Source organism: Ranitomeya imitator, chromosome 1, assembly GCF_032444005.1.
Source record: "Ranitomeya imitator isolate aRanImi1 chromosome 1, aRanImi1.pri, whole genome shotgun sequence".
NCBI classification, from domain to species: Eukaryota; Metazoa; Chordata; class Amphibia; order Anura; family Dendrobatidae; genus Ranitomeya; species Ranitomeya imitator.
In genome coordinates this window covers 503,875,744-503,899,956 of record NC_091282.1, presented here as the reverse complement: position 1 = coordinate 503,899,956, position 24,213 = coordinate 503,875,744, and the positions used below count along the sequence as shown (strand labels likewise).

Here is a 24,213-nt window from a genome sequence, read left to right as displayed (position 1 = left end):
GAAAACTGCATCAAAAAAACGCATCAAAAAACGCATCAAAAAACGCATCAAAAATGGACCAAAAAAGGACCAAAAAAAGGACCTGCGTTTTCTGCCAAGAGCTGCAGTTTTTTAAAAAACAGTCAGGAAAAAAAAAGGATGGAAATCCTGAACGTGTGAACATACCCTTAGTTTTCTTGTTGTAACATATTTAATTATGTATAGAGGAAACATGGAATATTGTACTTTTATAATTATCACATTTTTTTGGATAAGATTGTTTATGGCAGTTAACTTCCTCTTTTTCTGTCTTAGGAGAGTTCCTGGTTTTCTGGATGTGACTTCCTGAATCAGCTTAATAAAGTGGTCGCTGTGACAGAGAGCAGCATTGTCATATGGGATTACAAGTGTCATGGAAAGAATGAGGTAGTGCATTTTGGCTTGATACTAGTTACGGTTTATGCACTAAGGCTTAAGGAGATGGACATATTTCCCACGTTCCCCCTTGAAGGACAAGTGTATTATTTATATTGGGTAATGAGAACTGTGACATGTGTTAGTAATGTTAGTATTGTGTGTTGCCTGACGGTAGGGAGAGTTAGAGTTAACGATTGGGACTAGACTAGAGTGGGGGGGGCTAAGGTGAAGGGACAGAGACAGGTTCTTGTCAGGACGTCAGACAGGGCCCAGCGTTTGTAAGGTCTAGACAGTTGTATTGCTGCATCATTTGGGTGACCCGAACATGAGAGGAGTCTCTGACAGAGGATAGTGAGATCCTAGCGGAAAGAAAGAGATAAGTGTCCTAAAGGCAGAGTGGTCAATCTAAGACAGGTCCAGGGAAAGGACGCCTATCAGTACTGCCCAGAGTTTATAACTCAGAGAGGTAACGGACCAAGATGGGACAGAGTACGTGAGACAAAGAGAGTGCCCCAGGTGGGAGAGCCAGAGCATCAGGTACAGAGAAGTTAAGTCCCAGCCATACTGGAAATATAGTTCCCTAGAGGGGAAAGAAGATACAGAACTGAGGGTTGAGAATATAGGATTCTTGCTAACTGGATTGTAGTTCTAAGCAGGGTTGTAGTGAAGTAGACTAGAACAAAGAAGATAAAGAATAACAAGTAAAGAGGAAAGAATTGGATCTGTGTGTGGAAAATGCTCCGTGTTGTGAAGGAAACGTTCATAAAGTTGTGTCCTCGCTATTTACTGTACATAATATTTTTTAGTAAAAAGTTTCTACTGACCTTGTCTCCTGCTCAGCATTGGCGGCTGGCTTTAATCTACTTTCCTCCAGTATTTACAACTGTCACCATAAGGGGGAGCTTAGGAACGTTCAGCATGGTCTTTAAGAATTAAACTCAATAAGATATTAGCATATTGTAAGTGCCTAAGATCTTTCTTGTGGTGGCTGTAGGTTTCTGGAATTATATCTTTTAAATAGAATCTGTCAATAGGACCAACCCTCCTAAGCCGACTATATGGGCATGTAGGTAATTGAAAGTTTTATAAAACGATACCAAGATATCTGCGATTAGTGATGGGCGAACCCCCCCAATGATCGGGATGGGCGGGTTCGCCTGAGTTTTTCTGTAAAGTTTGAGTTTGGGCTGGAGATGATGCAAACTTGCATCTGAACCATGAGCTTGGACTTTACAGATAAGGGATGGAGCGGGGGGGCTGTAAAAGAAAGCATAAAATTAATAATAAACATTATAATTATACTTACTTGTCCAGCGACGCGTCCTCCCGTCCCGCTGTCTCCCGGCCGCATATGCTTCTGGGGCTGCTTATTACCTTTTGGCGGTATTCACTGCACTCGGCAGTCTTCGGCTTTTTCCGGCAGAGTTCATGCGGTGGTAATGAGCGACCCCGGAAGCAGATGCGGCCGGGAGACAGCAGGACGGGAGGACACTTTGCTGGACAGGTAAGTATAATATTTATAATGTTTATTATTAATTTTATGCTTTCTTTTACAGGCCCTGGACCCGAACTGAACCTGAACTGTAAACCGGGTTTCCTATGGAAACCTGTGTTCGGGACCTTGTGACCAAATGCTATGTGTTCATTACGAGTCCCGAACTTTACAGTTCAGGTTCGCCCATCCCTATCTGTGATCCAATGTCTTACTCCAAAGAAATTTATGTTTTTCTTAATATGTAAATAAGCTGTTAAGATCTATGGACAGGACACTGCTCTGCATAAGAATCTGCCTCCAGAGCTTATTGTAAATGAAAGTGGGCGTAATGAATGTGAGACATGTAATGACTGACAGTCAGCTCCACCGATCTCACTACAGAGCTGTCTGTGAGTACAACTAACACACTATAGCAGAGCTGAGGTTTTTCTCGTTACAAACACATCTTTCAATTAAAAAAGCAAAGGAGGTCAGGTCAGCGTCCGGTCAGAGTCCTGAACAGCTCAATTACTTGTAAGAAAAATATGGATTTCTCTGGAATAAGACATCAGATTTCAAATATCAAAGTATCATTTTATTTAGCTTCCTATGACCTGCATGTCAATACAGACAGCTTAAGAGGTTTGATGCTACTGACAGGTTCCCTTTAAGTAAATAGTCATGCAAAAATAAAGCTCCAACTGCTATGAAAAACTATGACAAAATTCAGCAACACAGACTCGAGGAGGTAAAATTGATATTTACATGTGAACATATAGCAGCTCATTTTCCTAACGGGAAAAAAAATCTCTGGAGTTATTGTGGTTGAAGCTGCAGTTTTCACTTAACCCCTTCATGACGGGGTCAATTTCCTTTTTTTGCATTTTAATAATAATCTTAATAATAATCTTTATTTATATAGCGCCAACATATTCCGCAGCGCTTTACAGTTTAACAGTTTCAAACACAACAGTCATAGGTAACAATGTTAACAATACAGTAATAAAGCAAAATAAGACAAAATAAGACAACCCTGCTCGTGAGAGCTTACAATCTACAATGAGGTGGGGGAGATACAAAGTACAGGTGTGTATTTACAATTATGTATTTACAATGATGGTCCAGCCATCTTCATGGAGTGGGGGGTAGATGGAGATACTGAATGGGCTACACACACAAACATAAAATGAGTTTGATTAGGGAACGTGATAGGCCGCTCTGAACAAATGAGTTTTGAGCGAGCGCCTAAAACTATGCAAGTTGTGGATGGTCCTAATATCTTGGTGTAGAGCATTCCAGAGGATTGGCGCAGCACGGGAGAAGTCTTGGAGTCGGGAGTGGGAGGTACGGATTAGTGCAGAGGTTAGTCGAAAGTCGTTTGCAGAGCGCAGTGGTCGGCTAGGCCGATAGACAGAAATGAGGGAGGAGATGTAAGGGGGTGCGACACTGTGGAGAGCTTTGTGGGTGAGAACAAGTACTTTGAATTGTATCCTGTAATGAATGGGCAGCCAGTGTAACGACTGGCGAAGAGCGGACACGTCCGAGTAACGATTAGCCAGATGGACAACCCTGGCTGCTGCATTAAGGATAGACTGGAGAGGGGAAAGTCGAGTAAGGGGGAGGCCAATTAATAGAGCGTTACAGTAGTCCAGACGGGAGTGGATTAGGGCTACAGTGAGAGTTTTTGTTGTCTCCATGGTGAGAAAAGGGCGGATTCTAGAGATGTTCTTTAGGTGTAAGCGGCACGAGCGGGCAAGAGATTGTATGTGGGAGGTGAAGGAGAGATCAGATCATTTTCATTTTTTTCCCTCCCCTTCTTCCCAGATTAACAACTCTTTAATTCTCCTGTTAAAGAATTACGAGAGCTTGATTTTTGCAGGATGATTTGTGGTTTTGAATTACATCCTTAATTTTACCACATGGTATACTGGAAAACGGGAAACAATTTCCAAGTGAGGAGAAATTGTGAAAAAACACAATTCTGGCATTGTGGCTTTGGGAATTTTTACGGTGTACATTTTGCGGTAAAAATGATTTCACAGTAAGATTCCACTCATCAATATGATTATGGCGATACTAAACGTCCATTTTTTTAAATTATTTTAGTGACAAAAAAAATCAGAAGCTTGCAAAAAAGCTTTGAGTTGTGTCACTATTGTCCAATACCTGTAACGTTTTCATTTTTGGGTCAACAGGGCTGTGTGATGGCTTATTTTTTTGGGGGGGCAAAACATCATTTTTTCAGATATTTCTGAACATGGCGATACCACATATGTGTATTTTTTTTATTAGCTTTATTTTTAATGGGGGAAAAATGGTCTTTGTCTTTTTAGGAAACTTTGCATAGATGAATAGTTCAAGTATCATGGTTCAACTCTATGGAGAGGGAAGGGGAGGAGGAACAGGTGACAGGGTGAGAAGCAGAATATAAATAAAAGGCACATAGGCACACTTAAATGCTTGATACTGAAAAATTACCTAAAATGACATTTAGTCTGTGGTTATGCAGTATATAGGGATAGGCATTGCATGGTTAAAAACCTTATTCTAGCTTGGTATATAGCAAAATAAAACATGACACTGAAAATGCAAATTGACTTTTTTTGTTAATTTTTGTAACTGTTTTTACTCTCTAAGGATAACTATGTCTGCATTAAGCCAATGGAGCACTGCCTTCTTTGCGTTTGCACTGTGGTTTCACAAGGCCAGTACTTGCAGGATGATATATTGATAGGAGATGACGCTGGATTTGTAAGTCTGTATTCTATTTCAAATGATGAACTAAAGGTAGAAGATCTAAAGTCCACAAAGATGTCTCATCCAGGTGTCTTAGATGCCAGAAGATTCAGGAGGTGAGGCAGTTGCTTTATAACATAAATCTGTAGTTATCAGGGTAAGAAAGTAAATATGCTGCATTCTTGTGAGGTCATTGAATCTGTTTTTCATAAATGATAAAAATATCTACCTACATACTGAAGGCTTCCTGCTCCACCATTGCATTCATCTGTCTCTACGCTTTGGGGGCAAAGATACAGTCGAAATTGAGACATGCCGCGCCCTCATGGCACAGTTTCCAAAATCTATGAAGGATCCGCTGGCTCCAGGATGGTTGAAAGCATTAGATAGAAGCCATTGGGAGTATCGGTTTTGCACCCGCCCATACAAAATGAAATAGCTGAGAATTTAGTAAATGTATAAAATGGTTTCAAAAGATTAGACAGCAATGACTTTGTTTGCATTTTTAGGTTCAGAAGAAAGCTGCACCATGATTGGGTTGTTAAAATAAAGTATTTCCCAGAGATAAACCTCTTTGCTTCATCCTCTCCAGACAGCATTCATTCCTTTGTTCTAGATCACGTGAATAGGATAAAAGATGATGGGTATGTTCATTATTAGATTTTCCTATCATTATGACAAAATCAGTTTTAAAATATTAAAACAATATATTGTTACTTTGAAACTTTGTTATTCTCTCATTGTTCTAATTCAGATGACTTCCTATCGTCTCTGAAATCCCTTACATTGATTACATAATTCCATAAAATATAAAATGTGAAAGCTGAGATTGCCTGAATGGAAAGTGTATGAATATTGTAGCATACATTCAGCTAATAAATGAACAGATATCATTTAAGTATCGTATGGAAAGTCAAAAACATTTTAGCAGTTTGGGGAGCACTGTGTACTGTTTAACTTAGATCAGAACATAAAGGGGTTCACAGTTGTTTGTACGAGGAAACATAGTTCCCTGCCTGTCAGTTTTATCACAGGAGTGAGTTTTGCTGCCGCATCCACAGCCCTCTGAGCTAATCATAAATCAGGTCTGTGACATACAGTATAAGCTCAGTGGCCACTGGAGCTTCTACATCACTGACTTGATTAATGATAAGCTCAGAGGGCTGAGAACGTGAAAGCAAAACTCACTCCTGTGATAAAACAAACAGGGAAATTTTTGACCACACAAAACAGTAGCTGTGGGCCTTCACTTATTATAAGTGACTTATGCTTTCCCCTGGAGCAATGGTATGTGCCCTGACCTGGAAGAGCTCTGCATGATTTGACAAAGTCACTGGCAAAGTACTGGAGGGGAGGTATGTTTTGCTAAGGGTGTTAGCTTCATTGATAGCAACTAGAGATGGCTGGACACCTGGATGTTCGGGTTCGGCTGAAGAGTTACAAAAAGTTCGGATTCGGGTACCAGTACAGTACCCGAACCCGGACCCCATTCACTTGAATGGGGGGTCCGCACATCCAGTGTTTGCCAAGCTGTCATTTGAGCAATCAGTGAGGTCTCAGGAAACAAACTCCTACCAAATCTACTTAATTTAGTTACTCTTTAAACTACCAATGATCTCACAGTGATGCATAACATCAAATATGTTTTTAAAGAAGTCATATGTAATGTCACTTCAAAGAATAGATTGTTAAACGGCATAGTTAGAACTGAAGGTGGAACATCTGCTGAACGTGCCTTTCCTAAAAGACTAAATGGTGACTCAAAACAATCGTATAGTTGATGGCCATGGAAGTGTCAAAACAGTGAGGTCTTACTGCCCCTATCAGAAAAGCAAAATATAATGTACTGTGGTTTTTTTAATACACAGATCAGTCAATGTATTCTCGGTTCCTGAAGGGGTCACTACATTTGCCTACTGCGTGAAAGCAAATATTATCGCAACAGGAGGTAAGACTATTCTCAATAAGGCCTCTGAAATGCAAAAGGTGGAACCTGATTGGTGATGTAACTCATTTAGATACATCTCGACTTATGTTATAATAATACAGAAGTCAACTACCTGGAAAGTATTATATAAATACACAAAGTACAGGTGCTTCTCAAAAAAGTAGAATATCATCAAAAAGTTCATTTATTTCAGTTCTTCAATACAAAAAGTGAAACTCATATTTTATATAGAGTCATTACAGAGTGATCTCCTTCAAGTGTTTATTTTTGTTACTGTTGATGATTATGGCTTACAGCCAATGAAAACCTAAAAGTCATTATCTCAGTAAATTAGAATATTTTATATCACAAGCTTGAAAAATGATTTTAAAATCCGAAATGTTGGCCTACTGAAATATATGTTCAGTAAATGCACTCATTACTTAGTAGGGGCTCCTTTTGCATCAATTACTGCATCAATGCATCATGGCATGGATGCCATCAGCCTGTGACACTGCTGAGGTGTTATGGAAGCCCAGGTTGCTTTGATAGCAGCCTTCAGTTTGTTTGCATTGTTGGGACTGGTGTCTCTCATCTTCCTCTTGACAGAGATTCTCTATGGGGTTAAGGTCAGGTGAGTTTGCTGGCCGATCAAGTACAGTGATACTGTTGCTTTTAAGCCAGGTATTGGTACTTTTGGCAGTGTGGACAGGTGCCAAGTCCTGCTGGAGAATTACATTTTCATCTCCAGAAAGCTTGTCGGCAGAGGGAAGCCTGAAGTGCTCTAACATTTCCTGGTAGACGGCTGCGCTGACTTTGGTCTTGATAAAACATAGTGGACTTACACTAGCAGTTGACATGGCTCCCCAAATCATCACTGATTGTGGAAACTTCACATTAGACCTCAAGCAGCTTGGATTGTGTCAAGTCAGCAGTTTTCCCCATGAGTGTGGAGCCTACTGAAACAGACTAAGGGGCCTTTTTAAACACTTAGGAAGCCTTTGCAGGTGTTTTTGTTAATTATTCTAATTTATTGAGATAATGACTTTTGGGTATTCATTCTTAAACTTTTTCTGCTTTTCACAGTGGTTTGTTAAATAAATAATTAATTGTAAAAAATGGTGTATATTTTAAAACCAGCGTTGTTAAAGCAGACAGCTGCAGCCTTCTATTATAAGGTTGGGATGCTCCATGTTTATTGGGCCATTCCCTGACAAAAAATAGAAGCCTGTATCCACCCCTGAATTGGCGAATCACATTAGATGCACCAATTCTGGCACTCTTCCCAGCTCATCCCGATTGCGCTGGTGCGGTGACAATCGGGGGATATATGGGATAGATGACAACTGTGATTTGTCAAAAATCACAGTTGTCATCAAGCCCTGGCGTTAATAATGGAAACATGTCAGTCATACACCCCATTACTAACCATGTAATTAAATATTAATAAACACACACAGGAAAGTCCTTTATTTAAAAAAATAAAAACCTCAGATGCCCTCTTTCACACATTTATTTCATGAGGCGACACTGATGACAGTTATAGTCAGCCTGGAGTAGTTGGAAGTTTTCTGCTTTTCATAGGTTAAAAAATGGCGTGGGGTCCCCCCTTTTAAAACCAGCACAGATAAAGCAGACAGCTGCGGGCTTCTATAATCAGGCTGGCACGGTCCATGGTTATTGGGTCCTTCCCAGCCAAAAAGTAGAAGTCCGTAGCCACCCCAGAATTGTCGCATCACAGTTCCGGCGGCCGTGTTCAGAGGTAATGTTACTGATATCACCGTTCATCACAGCCTTCAGATGAAGCAGTGTTGGGGATTAGGGTTGAGCAAAACGGATCGGACAAATTCAAAAATCGCCGACTTTTGGCAAAGTCGGGTTTCATGAAACCCGACCAGATCCTAGTGTGGGATCGGCCATGAGGTCGCCGATCTCCATGCAAAAGTCACATTTCATATGAGTCGCGTTTCGTATGATGATTTCAGCGCCATTTTTCAGCCAATGAAGGAGGACGCAGAGTTTGGGCAGCGTGATGACATAGGTCTCGGTCCCCACCATCTTAGAGAAGGGCATGACAGTGATTGGCTTGCTTTCTGCGGCATATAAAGGGGCGTGCATGCCGACCGCCATCTTACTTCTGCCGATCTTAGCATAGGGAGAGGTTGCTGCAGCTTCATCAGAAAAAGGGATATAGTTAGGGAGGGAAGATTAACCCCCAAACTGCTTGTGCTCTAGCGATTTCCACTGTCCAACACCACCATTTTTTTGCAGGGACAGGCTATATTTTTGTGCATCAGCTCTGTAGCTTATTAGGCTGCCTTATAAGGCTCCCTGATAGCTGCATTGCTGTTTGCACGCTGCTGTGCAAACCAACTGCTTTTTTAAAAGCAAAAATCCTGTTGCTCCTTTCTGCACAGTTATCTTGTTTATTTGTCCACACTTTTGTGTGCAGCAGTCCTTTTTATTGCTGCCATACTTGTCCTGAGATCATTGTAGGGAGATTGAAATTGTACTACAGTCCTTGTATTTTTTCATATATCTTCCAGCCACTTTCTGCCACTTGCATTGTGTTGTTTTATACAGTGGGCCTGAGATTTGGTTCAGTCTCCCCCCAAAAAAGTGAGATTCAAATTCTCACAAAGTAGATATACTTCAGTCCTGTTAGTTTGTCGTATGTCAGCCAGCCACTTTCTGCCACTTAGATTGCGTTGTTATATACACTGGGCCTGAGTTTTGGTTCAGTCTCCCCCAAAAAAAGGGAGATTCAAATTCTCACAAAGTGGATATACTTCAGTCCTGTTAGTTTGTCGTATATACACTGGGCCTGAGTTTTGGTTCAGTCTCCCCCAAAAAAAGGGAGATTCAAATTCTCACAAAGTGGATATACTTCAGTCCTGTTAGTTTGTCGTATATCAGCCAGCCACTTTCTGCCACTTACATTGTGTTGTTTTATTCACAGGGCCTGAGTTTTTGTTCAGTGTCCCCCCAAAAAAGTGAGATTCAAATTCTCACAAAGTGGATATACATCAGTCCTGTTAATTTGTCGTATATCAGCCAGCCACTTTCTTCCACTTACATTGTGTTGTTTTATGCACAGGGCCCGAGTTTTGGTTCAGTCTCCCAAAAAAAGGGAGATTTAAATTCTCAACAAGTTTATATACACCTTCTACCTTGTTTTATAGTACCATATAACGGTTGTTATTTGGTTAGATTTTCCAAAAAATGAGGAAGTCTGGTGGAAGAGCCTGTGGGCAGTGGTTGCCAGCTGGTACTGATGGTGGTGGTGGTGGTGCATCTGGTGGTAGAGGCAAAAGCACAATAGCACCTAAGGCTGGAGGTGTTGAGCCAGCGTCATCGTCTGGCTACACAAGGCCTCAAAGACTCCCTTATCTGGGAGTAGGAAAACAGCTTTTAAAGCTGGAGCAGCAGGAAAAAGTTTTGGCTTTCCTTGCTGACTCAACCTCTAGCTCTTTCGCCTCCTCTTCAGAAAGTTCCAAATATAAAAGCAGCGAGTCGTCAGTGGATGCTCCCGGTAAGGAACAAGACGTTTCCTTGTGTCCTTCACCCAAACCAAAAGTGAAGGATGCGTCAGGTGACACTACAGGTTACTCCATGGAGCTCTTTACACATACCGTGCCTGGGTTAGAAAGGGAAATTGTTAACTGCCCATTACAAGAGGAATCAGCCATGGAGTGCACTGATGCACAGCCACAGCTAGATTATTATGCTATTCCATTGACTCAGATCACTACATTGCCCTCGCAGTTTACTGAGCCAGAATCTGACCCTGATGAGACTATGGTGCCCTGTCCCAAATGCTATAGCACCTTACACGGTGACACAGAGGAAGGTGCACATGACATTGAAGAGGAGGTGATAGATGACCCAGTTGTTGACCCAGGTTGGCAGCCATTGGGGGAAGAGGGTGCTGCTGCCAGTAGCTCAGAAGCGGAGGAGGATGATCCGCAGCAGCCATCTACATCGCAACCGCTGTCATCTGGCAGGCCCGTATAAGGCAAAAAACGTTTGTCAAAAACAAAAACAGTTTTAGGACAGTGTGTCCATCCAGTGAAAGTAGCACAGCGTGCAATGCCTGAAAAGGTATTCCATAGTAGGAAGAGTGTAGTGTGGCAATTTTTTAACCAAGATTCGAATGATCAGTCAAAAGTTATCTGTAAGAAATGCTCAAAGACCTTTAGCAGAGGGAAGAATCTTCAAAATTTAAATACAGCGTGCATGCTTAGACATTTAACCAGCATGCACTTGCAAGCCTGGACTAACTACCAAACGTCCCGTACCGTTGGTGCACCTGCACAGAATGAAGGTAGTCAGCAATGCTACATTGCTTCCCTCACTGTAATCCCACCGGTTAGGACACCACCAGCAGCAAATGTGGAGGTATCGTCGCAAGGCCAAAGCAGTCAGGGAATCACAAGTTTATTGGTAGGAAACACTGTATGTAGGCCAACATCAAGAATACCATCACCAACCCTCTCTCAATCCGCCATGTCCACCACCACCACCGCTAGTTCCACCATATGCAGCTCTCCAGTCCAGCTCACCCTACAAGAGACTCTCGTTAGGAAAAGAAAGTACTCATCCTCTCATCCGCGTACACAGGGTTTGAACGCCTACATTGCTATACTAATCTCGTTAGAGATGATGCCCTACCGGTTGGTTGAAAGCGAAGCTTTCAAAGACCTGATGGTCTACGCAGTACCACGCTATGACCTACCAAGTCGGCACTTCTTTGCGAGAAAAGCCATCCCAGCCCTCCACCAGCATCTCAAAGACCACATTGTCCATGCACTGAGGCAATCAGTCAGTGGAAAAGTGCACCTCACAACAGATACATGGACCATTAGGCATGGCCAGGGAAGTTACGTGTCCATCACAGTGCACTGGGTTAATGTGGTGGATGCAGAGTCCACAGGGGACAGCAATAGTGGGACAGTTCTGCCTAGCCCACGATCTAGGAAACAGTTGGCTGTAGGTGTTCTCCACCCCTCCTCCTCCAGAAGCGAAAGCTCGTCCCACAGAGCGCAGTCGCACAACCACTCCATCCGCAGCTGCCAGTGTTGCACACAAGGTGTCCCATTATCGAACAGCTAGTGGTAAGCGTCAGCAGGCTGTGTCGCAAATGAAGTGTTTGGGCGACAACAGACACACCGCGGAAGTACTGGCCGAGTACTTGCAGCAACAAACTCAGTCATGGCTGGGCAGTGTACATCTTGAGGCAGGCAAGGTAGTCAGTGATAACGGAAGGAATTTTATGGCTGCCAAAGCCCTTTCAGAACTTAAACACATACCTTGCCTGGCTCACACCTTGAACCTGGTGGTGCAGTGCTTCCTCAAAAATTATCTGGAGTTATCAGCCCCGCTCCTGAAGGTGCGAAGACTTTGCTCGCACATCCGCCGGTCGCCCGTACACTCCAGCCATATGCTGAATCATCAGCGATCGCTGAATCTTCCGAAGCACCGCCTAATAATCGACGTTGCAACAAAGTGGAACTCCACACTGCACATGGTTCAGAGGCTGTGCGAACAGAGGCGTGCTGTAATTAATTTGTGGGAGGATACACATACACAGGCAGGCACTTGGATGGCAGACATGGAGTTGTCTGGTGTGCAATGTTCGAAGCTAAAAGACCTCTGTCAAGTCCTTCAGTGTTTTGAGGAATGCACACGGCTGGTAAGTGCAGATGACGCCATCATAAGCATGAGCATCCCACTAATGCATCCGCTGATGCAAAGTTTGACACACATTAAGGAGCTGGCGTCTGCAGCCGAGGAGGAGGGAAGCCTTGATGACAGTCAGTCATTGTCTGCTCAGGGAACTCTCCTGGACAAGGTGGTGGACGAAGAGGAGGAGGATAATGGGGATGAATATTTATGGGAGGAGGATGCTTCTCAGGGGGCAATAGAAACTGGTGGCGTTGCAAGGTCAGGAACAGGGTTTTTGCGGGACACAAGTGATGTTGATTTGCAAGAAAGTGCTCCTCAACCCAGCACAAGCAGTGAATTGACACCTGGAACATTGGCCCACATGGCTGAGTATGCCTTGCGTATCCTAAAAAGGGACCCCCGCATTATCAAAATGATGACCGATGACGATTACTGGTTGGCCTGCCTCCTGAATCCACGATATAAAGGAAAATGACAAAATATCATGCCATATGAGAACCTTGAGCAACTATTGGCTACCAAACAAGCAACTCTTGTAGACTGTTTGGTTCAGGCATTCCCAGCAGACAGCGGCGGTGATGGTTCTCACACGAGCTGTAGGGGGCAACATGGCAGAGGTGTTAGACGTGCATAAATCCAAAGTGGCGTTGGACAGAGAGGTTTTATGACCAGGTTGTGGAGTGATTTCGCAATGACCGCTGACACGACAGGTACTGCTGCTTCGATTCAAAGTGACAGGAGACAGCATTTGTCCAGTATGGTTACGAACGACTTTTCCTCCCTTATCGATGTTCTCCCTCACAGGTCATTCCCCCTTGATTACTGGGCATCTAAAATAGACACCTGGCCTGAATTGGCAGAATATGCATTACAGGAGCTCGCTTGCCCTGCTGCTAGTGTGCTATCAGAAAGAGTCTTCAGTAGGGTTGAGCGACCTTGACCTTTTTAGAGTCGAGCCGTGTTTCGCGAAACCCGACTATCTTAGAAGTCGAGTCGAGTGGAATCGGCCGATTATCGCGAAAAGTCGGGTATCGCCCGAAACACGAAACCCAATGCAAGTCAATGGGGGAGCATAGTCGGCAGTGAGTGGAGGCCAGGAAAACACCTACACTGCCCATTTTAATGGCAAAAACATCCATTCTTGTTACAGAAGCTTGTCAATCGTAATTTACCTTATAATAATTGGAAGGCATTTGAAATTGGGGGTCATTTGGCTAAAGTTGTGGGGGGTAGGGCTAGTTCAAGTAATTAGTGGGCCCAGGAAATCTGGAACACGTCACAGCAGTGGAGCAGGGAGAGGTAAGTATTTAAACTTTGCAAGTGCTGTGATCCTGAGCAAGCAGGGGGGGCCCACTCGTTGGCATTGGCACAGGGCCCCTCAAAGTACAGCGGTGTGTTTGCACGGCGGGGGCGCCTCCCACCGGCAGCAACACTTTTGCGTACTATGAGAGGCCCTGTGCCAGTGACATCGCCAACTAGTATTCCTCTCCCCACCTGATGAAGGAACCTGCACTTTCATCTGCACCTTCCTCTTTGTCCCCGTGTAAGGTGGTATGGTATGCGGGAAGAGGAACCTGACTTTCAGCAGGGTCACAATCTTGCTGTGTAGCGTGCACGGGGAATGTTGCGTTATGGGTCAATGTACCAGCAGACTCATCTATCACTGGCTGGGCAATGGGCAGGATGAGGAGGAAACACAGATATAGGCCCAAAGAATAAAGTGGGCTAAATGCAGTTCAAAATTGGTAACACAGGACTAACCAGGGGGCATTGCAGTGGAGGACAACTGGAATGAGAGTCTGACACAGAGAGTAGGCCCAAATCAGTAAGTAGTCGAAATGCAGTTCAAAATTGGCAACCGTAGTAAACAGGCGGCACAGCTTTGTTCAGTGGAGGAGAACAGCAAGGAGTGGCAGACACCGATAGTAGGCCCCAACCCAACTAGTATGCCAAATGCAGTCTAACATTAACAACTACTTAACGAGAGCCTGAAAATGGAATTTCAGGACAGGAAACCAGGAGAACAGCAAGGAGCGGCAGACACTGTTAGTAGGCCCCAAACCAACTAGTACGCCAAATGCAGTTGATCCATTTAACCACTATTTAACAAGAGCCTGAAGATAGAAGCTCAGGAAAGGCAACCTGGAGAACACCTTGGAGTGGAAGACACCGTCTCTACACCCCATACCCAATTTGTAGGCCTAATGCAGTGTAGTTTCCAACAACTACTAAACGAGAGCATTAAGATCGAAGCAATGGCGAGGAAACCTGGGGAACACCTTGGAGTGGAACACACCGTCTCTACACCCCATACCCAATTTGTAGTCCTAATGCAGTGTAGTTTCCAACAACTACTAAACGAGAGCATTAAGATTGAAGCAATGGCGAGGAAACCTGGGGAACACCTTGGAGTGGAACACACCGTCTCTACACCCCATACCCAATTTGTAGGCCTAATGCAGTGTAGTTTCCAACAGCTACTAAACGAGAGCATTAAGATTGAAGCAATGGCGAGGAAACCTGGGGAACACCTTGGAGTGGAACACACCGTCTCTACACCCCATACCCAATTTGTAGGCCTAATGCAGTGTAGTTTTCTACAACTACTAAACGAGAGTCGGAAGACCGAAGCAATGTGGACGAAACCTGGGGAACACCTTGGAGTGGAACACACCGTCTCTACACCCCATACCCAATTTGTAGGCCTAATGCAGTGTAGTTTCCAACAACTACTAAACGAGAGCATTAAGATCAAAGCAATGGCGAGGAAACCTGGGGAACACCTTGGAGTGGAACACACCGTCTCTACACCCCATATCCAATTTGTAGGCCTAATGCAGTGTAGTTTCCAACAACTACTAAACGAGAGCATTAAGATTGAAGCAATGGCGAGGAAACCTGGGGAACACCTTGGAGTGGAACACACCGTTTCTACACCCCATACCCAATTTGTAGGCCTAATGCAGTGTAGTTTCCAACAACTACTAAACGAGAGCATTAAGATCGAAGCAATGGCGAGGAAACCTGGGGAACACCTTGGAGTGGAACACAACGTCTCTACACCCCATACCCAATTTGTAGGCCTAATGCAGTGTAGTTTCCAACAACTACTAAACGAGAGCATTAAGATTGAAGCAATGAAGAGGAAACCTGGGGAACACCTTGGAGTGGAACACACCGTCTCTACACCCCATACCCAATTTGTAGGCCTAATGCAGTGTAGTTTCCAACAACTACTAAACGAGAGCATTAAGATCGAAGCAATGTGGACGAAACCTGGGGAACACCTTGGAGTGTAACACACCATCTCTCTACACCCCATACCCAATTTGTAGGCCTAATGCAGTGTAGTTTCCAACAACTACTAAACGAGAGCATTAAGATTGAAGCAATGGAGAGGAAACCTGGGGAACACCTTGGAGTTGAACACACCGTCTCTACACCCCATACCAAATGTGTAGGCCTAATGCAGTGTAGGTTCCAACAACTAATAAACGAGAGCATTAAGATTGAAGCAATGGCGAGGAAACCTGGGGAACACCTTGGAGTAGAACACACCGTCTCTACACCCCATACCCAATTTGTAGGCCTAATGCAGTGTAGTTTCCAACAACTACTAAACGAGAGCCAGAAGATCAAAGCAATGGAGAGGAAACCTGGGGAACACCTTGGAGTTGAACACACCGTCTCTACACCCCATACCAAATGTGTAGGCCTAATGCAGTGTAGTTTCCAACAACTACAAAACGAGAGCATTAAGATTGAAGCAATGGAGAGGAAACCTGGGGAACACATTGGAGTGTAACACACCGTCTCTCTACACCCCATACCCAATTTGTAGGCCTAATGCAGTGTAGTTTCCAACAACTACTAAACGAGAGCATTAAGATTGAAGCAATGGCGAGGAAACCTGGGGAACACCTTGGATTGGAACACACCGTCTCTACACCCCATACCCAATTTGTAGGCCTAATGCAGTGTAGTTTTCTACAACTACTAAACGAGAGTCGGAAGACCGAAGCAATGTGGACGAAACCTGGGGAACACCTTGGAGTGGAACACACCGTCTCTACACCCCATACCCAATTTGTAGGCCTAATTCAGGGTAGTTTCCAACAACTACTAAACGAGAGCATTAAGATCGAAGCAATGGCGAGGAAACCTGGGGAACATGTTATGAAAGGCAATTCAGTACCACAATGGACATAGCGGTCAGAGCACATACAGTGATCTGACAATAACCCAAAATCATAGAACGAGCTCTGAGATGTGGGAACTCTGCAGACCGCAATCCCTAATCCTCTCCAAACAACACTAGAGGCAGCCGTGGTTTGCGCCTATCTCTGCCTATGCAACTCGGCACAGCCTGAGAAACTAACTAGCCTGAAGATAGAAAATAAGCCTACCTTGCCCCAGAGAAATACCCCAAAGGAAAAGGCAGCCCCCCACATATAATGACTGTGAGTTAAGATGAAAAGACAAACGTAGAGATGAAATAGATTCAGCAAAGTGAGGCCCGACTTTCTTAACAGAGCGAGGATAGAAAGGTAACTTTGCGGTCTACACAAAACCCTAAAGAAAACCACGCAAAGGGGGCAAAAAGACCCTCCGTACCGAACGGAGGTACACCCTTTGCGTCCCAGAGCTTCCAGCAACAAATTAGACAAGCTGGACAGAAAAAATAGCAAACAAATAGCAAAGAAGAACTTAGCTATGCTGAGCAGCAGGCCACAGGAATGATCCAGGGAAAAGCAAGTCCAACACTGGAACACTGACAGGAAGCCAGGATCAAAGCATTAGGTGGAGTTAAGTAGAGAAGCACCTAACGACCTCACCAGATCACCTGAGGGAGGAAACTCAGAAGCCGCAGTACCACTTCCCTCCACCAACAGAAGCTCACAGAGAGAATCAGCCGAAGTACCACTTGTGACCACAGGAGGGAGCTCTGCCACAGAATTCACAACAGTACCCCCACCTTGAGGAGGGGTCACCGAACCCTCACCAGAGCCCCCAGGCCGACCAGGATGAGCCACATGAAAGGCATGAACAAGATCGGGAGCATGGACATCAGAGGCAAAAACCCAGGAATTATCTTCCTGAGCATAACCCTTCCATTTAACCAGATACTGGAGTTTCCGTCTAGAAACACGAGAATCCAAAATCTTCTCCACAATATACTCCAATTCCCCCTCCACCAAAACCGGGGCAGGAGGATCAACAGATGGAACCATAGGTGCCACGTATCTCCGCAACAATGACCTATGGAATACGTTATGTATGGAAAAAGAATCCGGAAGGGTCAGACGAAAAGACACAGGATTAAGAACCTCAGAAATCCTATACGGACCAATGAAACGAGGTTTAAACTTAGGAGAGGAAACCTTCATAGGAATATGACGAGAAGATAACCAAACCAGATCCCCAACACGAAGTCGGGGACCCACACGGCGTCTGCGATTAGCGAAACGTTGAGCCTTCTCCTGGGACAAGGTCAAATTGTCCACTACATGAGTCCAAATCTGCTGCAACCTGTCCACCACAGTATCCACACCAGGACAGTCCGAAGACTCAACCTGTCCTGAAGAGAAACGAGGATGGAACCCAGAATTGCAGAAAAATGGCGAAACCAAGGTAGCCGAGCTGGCCCGATTATTAAGGGCGAACTCAGCCAAAGGGAAAAAGGACACCCAGTCATCCTGATCGGCAGAAACAAAGCATCTCAGATATGTTTCCAAGGTCTGATTGGTTCGTTCGGTCTGGCCATTAGTCTGAGGATGGAAAGCCGAGGAAAAAGACAAGTCAATGCCCATCCTACCACAAAAGGCTCGCCAAAACCTTGAAACAACCTGGGAACCTCTGTCAGAAACGATATTCTCTGGAATGCCATGTAAACGAACCACATGCTGGAAGAACAATGGCACCAAATCAGAGGAGGAAGGCAATTTAGACAAGGGTACCAGATGGACCATCTTAGAAAAGCGATCACAGACCACCCAAATGACTGACATCTTTTGAGAAACGGGAAGATCAGAAATAAAATCCATAGAGATATGTGTCCAAGGCCTCTTCGGGACCGGCAAGGGCAAAAGCAACCCACTGGCACGCGAACAGCAGGGCTTAGCCCGAGCACAAATCCCACAGGACTGCACAAAAGCACGCACATCCCGCGACAGAGACCGCCACCAAAAGGATTTAGCCACTAACTCTCTGGTACCAAAGATTCCAGGATGACCAGCCAACACCGAACAATGAACCTCAGAGATAACTTTATTGGTCCACTTATCAGGGACAAACAGTCTCTCCGCTGGACAACGATCAGGTTTATTAGCCTGAAATTTTTGCAGCACCCACCGCAAATCAGGGGAGATGGCAGACACAATTTCTCCTTCCTTGAGGATACCCGCTGGCTCAGACAAACCCGGAGAGTCGGCCACAAAACTCCTAGACAGAGCATCCGCCTTCACATTTTTAGAGCCCGGAAGGTACGAAATCACAAAGTCAAAACGGGCAAAAAACAGCGACCAACGAGCCTGTCTAGGATTCAACCGCTTAGCAGACTCAAGATAAGTCAAGTTCTTATGATCAGTCAATACCACCACGCGATGCTTAGCTCCTTCAAGCCAATGACGCCACTCCTCGAATGCCCACTTCATGGCCAGCAACTCTCGGTTGCCCACATCATAATTTCGCTCAGCAGGCGAAAACTTCCTGGAAAAAAAAGCGCATGGTTTCATCACTGAGCAATCAGAACCTCTCTGCGACAAAACAGCCCCTGCTCCAATCTCAGAAGCATCAACCTCGACCTGGAACGGAAGAGAAACATCTGGTTGACACAACACAGGGGCAGAAGAAAAACGACGCTTCAACTCTTGAAAAGCTTCCACAGCAGCAGAAGACCAATTGACCAAATCAGCACCCTTCTTGGTCAAATCGGTCAATGGTTTGGCAATACTAGAAAAATTGCAGATGAAGCGACGATAAAAATTAGCAAAGCCCAGGAACTTTTGCAGACTTTTCAGAGATGTCGGCTGAGTCCAATCATGGATGGCTTGGACCTTAACAGGATCCATCTCGATAGTAGAAGGGGAAAAGATGAACCCCAAAAATGAAACCTTCTGCACACCAAAGAGATACTTTGATCCCTTCACAAACAAAGAATTAGCACGCAGGACCTGAAAAACTGTTCTGACCTGCTTCACATGAGACTCCCAATCATCCGAGAAGATCAAAATGTCATCCAAGTACACAATCAGGAATTTATCCAGGTACTCTCGGAAGATGTCATGCATAAAGGACTGAAACACTGATGGAGCATTGGCAAGTCCGAATGGCATCACTAGATACTCAAAATGACCCTCGGGCGTATTAAATGCAGTTTTCCATTCATCTGCTCGCCTGATTCGCACCAGATTATACGCACCACGAAGATCTATCTTGGTGAACCAACTAGCCCACTTAATCCGAGCAAACAAATCAGATAACAATGGCAAGGGGTACTGAAATTTAACCGTGATCTTATTTAGAAGGCGGTAATCTATACAAGGTCTCAGCGAACCATCCTTCTTGGCTACAAAAAAGAACCCTGCTCCTAATGGTGACGATGACGGGCGAATATGCCCCTTCTCCAGGGATTCCTTCACATAACTGCGCATAGCGGCGTGCTCAGGCACGGACAAATTAAACAGTCGACCTCTTGGGAATTTACTACCAGGAATCAAATTGATAGCACAATCACAATCCCTATGCGGAGGTAGGGCATCGGACTTGGGCTCATCAAATACATCCCGGTAATCAGACAAGAACTCTGGAACCTCAGAAGGGGTGGATGACGAAATTGACAGAAATGGAACATCACCATGTACCCCCTGACAACCCCAGCTGGACACCGACATGGATTTCCAATCTAATACTGGATTATGGGCTTGTAGCCATGGCAACCCCAACACGACTACATCATGCAGATTATGCAACACCAGAAAGCAAATAACCTCCTGATGTGCAGGAGCCATGCACATGGTCAGCTGGGTCCAGTATTGAGGCTTATTCTTGGCCAAAGGCGTGGCATCAATTCCTCTCAATGGAATAGGACACTGCAAGGGCTCTAAGAGAAACCCACAACGCTTAGCATACTCCAAGTCCATCAAATTCAGGGCAGCGCCTGAATCCACAAATGCCATGACAGAATACGATGACAAAGAACAGATCAAGGTAACGGACAGAAGAAATTTTGACTGTACCGTACCAATGGTGGCAGACCTAGCGAACCGCTTAGTGCGCTTAGGACAATCAGAGATAGCATGAGTGGAATCACCACAGTAGAAACACAGCCCATTCAGACGTCTGTGTTCTTGCAGTTCAACTCTGATCAAAGTCCTATCGCACTGCATAGGCTCAGGTTTAAGCTCAGGTAATACCGCCAAATGGTGCACAGATTTACGCTCACGCAAGCGTCGACCGATCTGAATGGCCAAAGACATAGACTCATTCAAACCAGCAGGCATAGGAAATCCCACCATGACATCCTTAAGGGCTTCAGAGAGACCCTTTCTGAACATAGCTGCCAGCGCAGATTCATTCCATTGAGTGAGCACGGACCACTTTCTAAATTTCTGACAATATACCTCTATCTCATCCTGACCCTGACAAAGAGCCAGCAAATTTTTCTCTGCCTGATCCACTGAATTAGGTTCATCGTACAGCAATCCGAGCGCCAGGAAAAACGCATCGATATTACTCAATGCAGGATCTCCTGGCGCAAGAGAAAATGCCCAGTCCTGAGGGTCGCCGCGCAAAATAGAAATAACAATCAAAACCTGTTGAACTGGATCACCAGAGGAGCGAGGTTTCAAGGCCAGAAACAATTTACAATTATTTTTGAAACTCAGAAACTTAGTTCTATCTCCAAAAAACAAATCAGGAATAGGAATTCTTGGTTCTAACATAGATTTCTGATCAATAGTGTCTTGAATCTTTTGTACTCTTGCCGAGAGCTGATCCACAAATGAAGACAGACTTCTAATGTCCATCGCTACACCTGTGTACTGAACCACCCAAATGTCTAGGGGAAAAAAAAGGCAAAACACAGTGCAAAGAAAAAAAAATGGTCTCAGAACTTCTCCTTTCCCTCTATTGAGAATCATTAGTACTTTTGGCTTCCTGTACTGTTATGAAAGGCAATTCAGTACCACAATGGACATAGCGGTCAGAGCACATACAGTGATCTGACAATAACCCAAAATCATAGAACGAGCTCTGAGACGTGGGAACTCTGCAGACCGCAATCCCTAATCCTCTCCAAACAACACTAGAGACAGCCGTGGATTGCGCCTAACTCTGCCTATGCAACTCGGCACAGCCTGAGAAACTAACTAGCCTGAAGATAGAAAATAAGCCTACCTTGCCTCAGAGAAATACCCCAAAGGAAAAGGCAGCCCCCACATATAATGACTGTGAGTTAAGATGAAAAGACAAACGTAGAGATGAAATAGATTCAGCAAAGTGAGGCCCGACTTTCTTAACAGAGCGAGGATAGAAAGGTAACTTTGCGGTCTACACAAAACCCTAAAGAAAACCACGCAAAGGGGGCAAAAAGACCCTCCGTACCGAACTAACGGCACGGAGGTACACCCTTTGCATCCCAGAGCTTCCAGCAACAAATTAGACAAGCTGGACAGAAAAAATAGCAAACAAATAGCAAAGAAGAACTTAGCTATGCTGAGCAGCAGGCCACAGGAATGATCCAGGGAAAAGCAAGTCCAACACTGGAACATTGACAGGAAGCCAGGATCAAAGCATTAGGTGGAGTTAAGTAGAGAAGCACCTAACGACCTCACCAGATCACCTGAGGGAGGAAACTCAGAAGCCGCAGTACCACTTCCCTCCACCAACAGAAGCTCACAGAGAGAATCAGCCGAAGTACAACTTGTGACCACAGGAGGGAGCTCTGCCACAGAATTCACAACAGGAACACCTTGGAGTGGAACACACCGTCTCTACACCCCATACCCAATTTGTAGGCCTAATGCAGTGTAGTTTCCAACAACTACTAAACGAGAGCATTAAGATTGAAGCAATGGCGAGGAAACCTGGGGAACACCTTGGAGTGGAACACACCGTCTCTACACCCCATACCCAATTTGTAGGCCTAATGCAGTGTAGTTTCCAACAACTACTAAACGAGAGCCAGAAGATCGAAGCAATGGCGAGGAAACCTGGGGAACACCTTGGAGTGGAACACACCGTCTCTACACCCCATACCCAATTTGTAGGCCTAATGCAGTGTAGTTTCCAACAACTACTAAACGAGAGCATTAAGATTGAAGCAATGGATAGGAAACCTGGGGAACACCTTGGAGTGGAACACACCGTCTCTACACCCCATACCCAATTTGTAGGCCTAATGCAGTGTAGTTTCCAACAACTACTAAACGAGAGCATTAAGATCGAAGCAATGTGGACGAAACCTGGGGAACACCTTGGAGTGTAACACACCATCTCTCTACACCCCATACCCAATTTGTAGGCCTAATGCAGTGTAGTTTTCAACAACTACTAAACGAGAGCATTAAGATTGAAGCAATGGAGAGGAAACCTGGGGAACACCATGGAGTTGAACACACCGTCTCTACACCCCATACCCAATTTGTAGGCCTAATGCAGTGTAGTTTCCAACAACTACTAAACGAGAGCATTAAGATTAAAGCAATGGCGAGGAAACCTGGGGAACACCTTGGATTGGAACACACCGTCTCTACACCCCATACCCAATTTGTAGGCCTAATGCAGTGTAGTTTTCTACAACTACTAAACGAGAGTCGGAAGACCGAAGCAATGTGGACGAAACCTGGGGAACACCTTGGAGTGTAACACACCATCTCTCTACACCCCATACCCAATTTGTAGGCCTAATGCAGTGTAGTTTCCAACAACTACTAAACGAGAGCATTAAGATTGAAGCAATGGAGAGGAAACCTGGGGAACACCTTGGAGTTGAACACACCGTCTCTACACCCCATACCAAATGTGTAGGCCTAATGCAGTGTAGTTTCCAACAACTACTAAACGAGAGCATTAAGATTGAAGCAATGGCGAGGAAACCTGGGGAACACCTTGGAGTGGAACACACCATCTCTACACCCCATACCCAATTTGTAGGCCTAATGCAGTGTAGTTTCCAACAACTACTAAACGAGAGCCAGAAGATCGAAGCAATGGAGAGGAAACCTGGGGAACACCTTGGAGTTGAACACACCGTCTCTACACCCCATACCCAATTTGTAGGCCTTATGCAGTGTAGTTTTCACCAACTACTAAATGACAGTAGGAAGATCGAAGCAATGTGGACGAAACCTGGGGCACACCTTGTGGCGGCAGACACCGTTAGTAGGCCCTACCAAAGTTGTAGCCCCAATGCAGTTTTAAAATTCCTAGAGGCTGAAAACAAGACTATTGACGCATAGCTTTTTTCAAAGGAACACAGCTGAATTGAGTGGCGCAGACAGACACAGGTAGTAGGCCTTAAACCAAAAATGTGGCTCACTGCAGCTTAAAAAAGGTTACAGGGGTACACAGGCAGCATTGCTCTGGGCAGTGGAGGACAATTTCAATAGTGGACCGCAGACAGACTTTGTATGCCTACTATTAAAAAAAGGATGCTCTATGCAATAAAAAATAGGTTCCAGGGGTACACGGGCAGCAGTGGTATGGTCAGTGTAGGAGTAGTAGAAAGAACGGGCCGCAGACAGGCTTCGAAGGCCTAACATAAAAAATTATTGGACTGTAGGCACTTTAACATTGGTTCCAGGGGTACACGGGCAGCAGTAGACTGGTCAGTGTAGTAGTAGTAGAAAGAACGGGCTGCAGACAGGCTTCGAAGGCCTAACATAAAAAAATATTGGGCTGTAGGCACTTTAACATTGGTTCCAGGGGTACACAGGCAGCAGTAGACTGGTCAGTGTAGTAGTAGTAGAAAGAACGGGCTGCAGACAGGCTTCGA

The 24,213-nt window shown here is 44.8% G+C and overlaps 1 protein-coding gene across 1 annotated transcript in view; it reads left to right on the top strand.

Annotated features, from left to right (window-relative positions):
* The window catches only part of LOC138675002 (WD repeat-containing protein 64-like), a 178,129-nt gene that overhangs the window by 13,148 nt on the left and 140,768 nt on the right, over nt 1–24,213 (top strand). The window contains exons 5-8 of the mRNA XM_069762941.1: nt 295–405; nt 4,508–4,722; nt 5,116–5,250; nt 6,475–6,554. Coding sequence (XP_069619042.1) covers nt 295–405; nt 4,508–4,722; nt 5,116–5,250; nt 6,475–6,554 — 541 coding nt within the window. The remainder of the gene's footprint in view (nt 1–294; nt 406–4,507; nt 4,723–5,115; nt 5,251–6,474; nt 6,555–24,213) is intronic.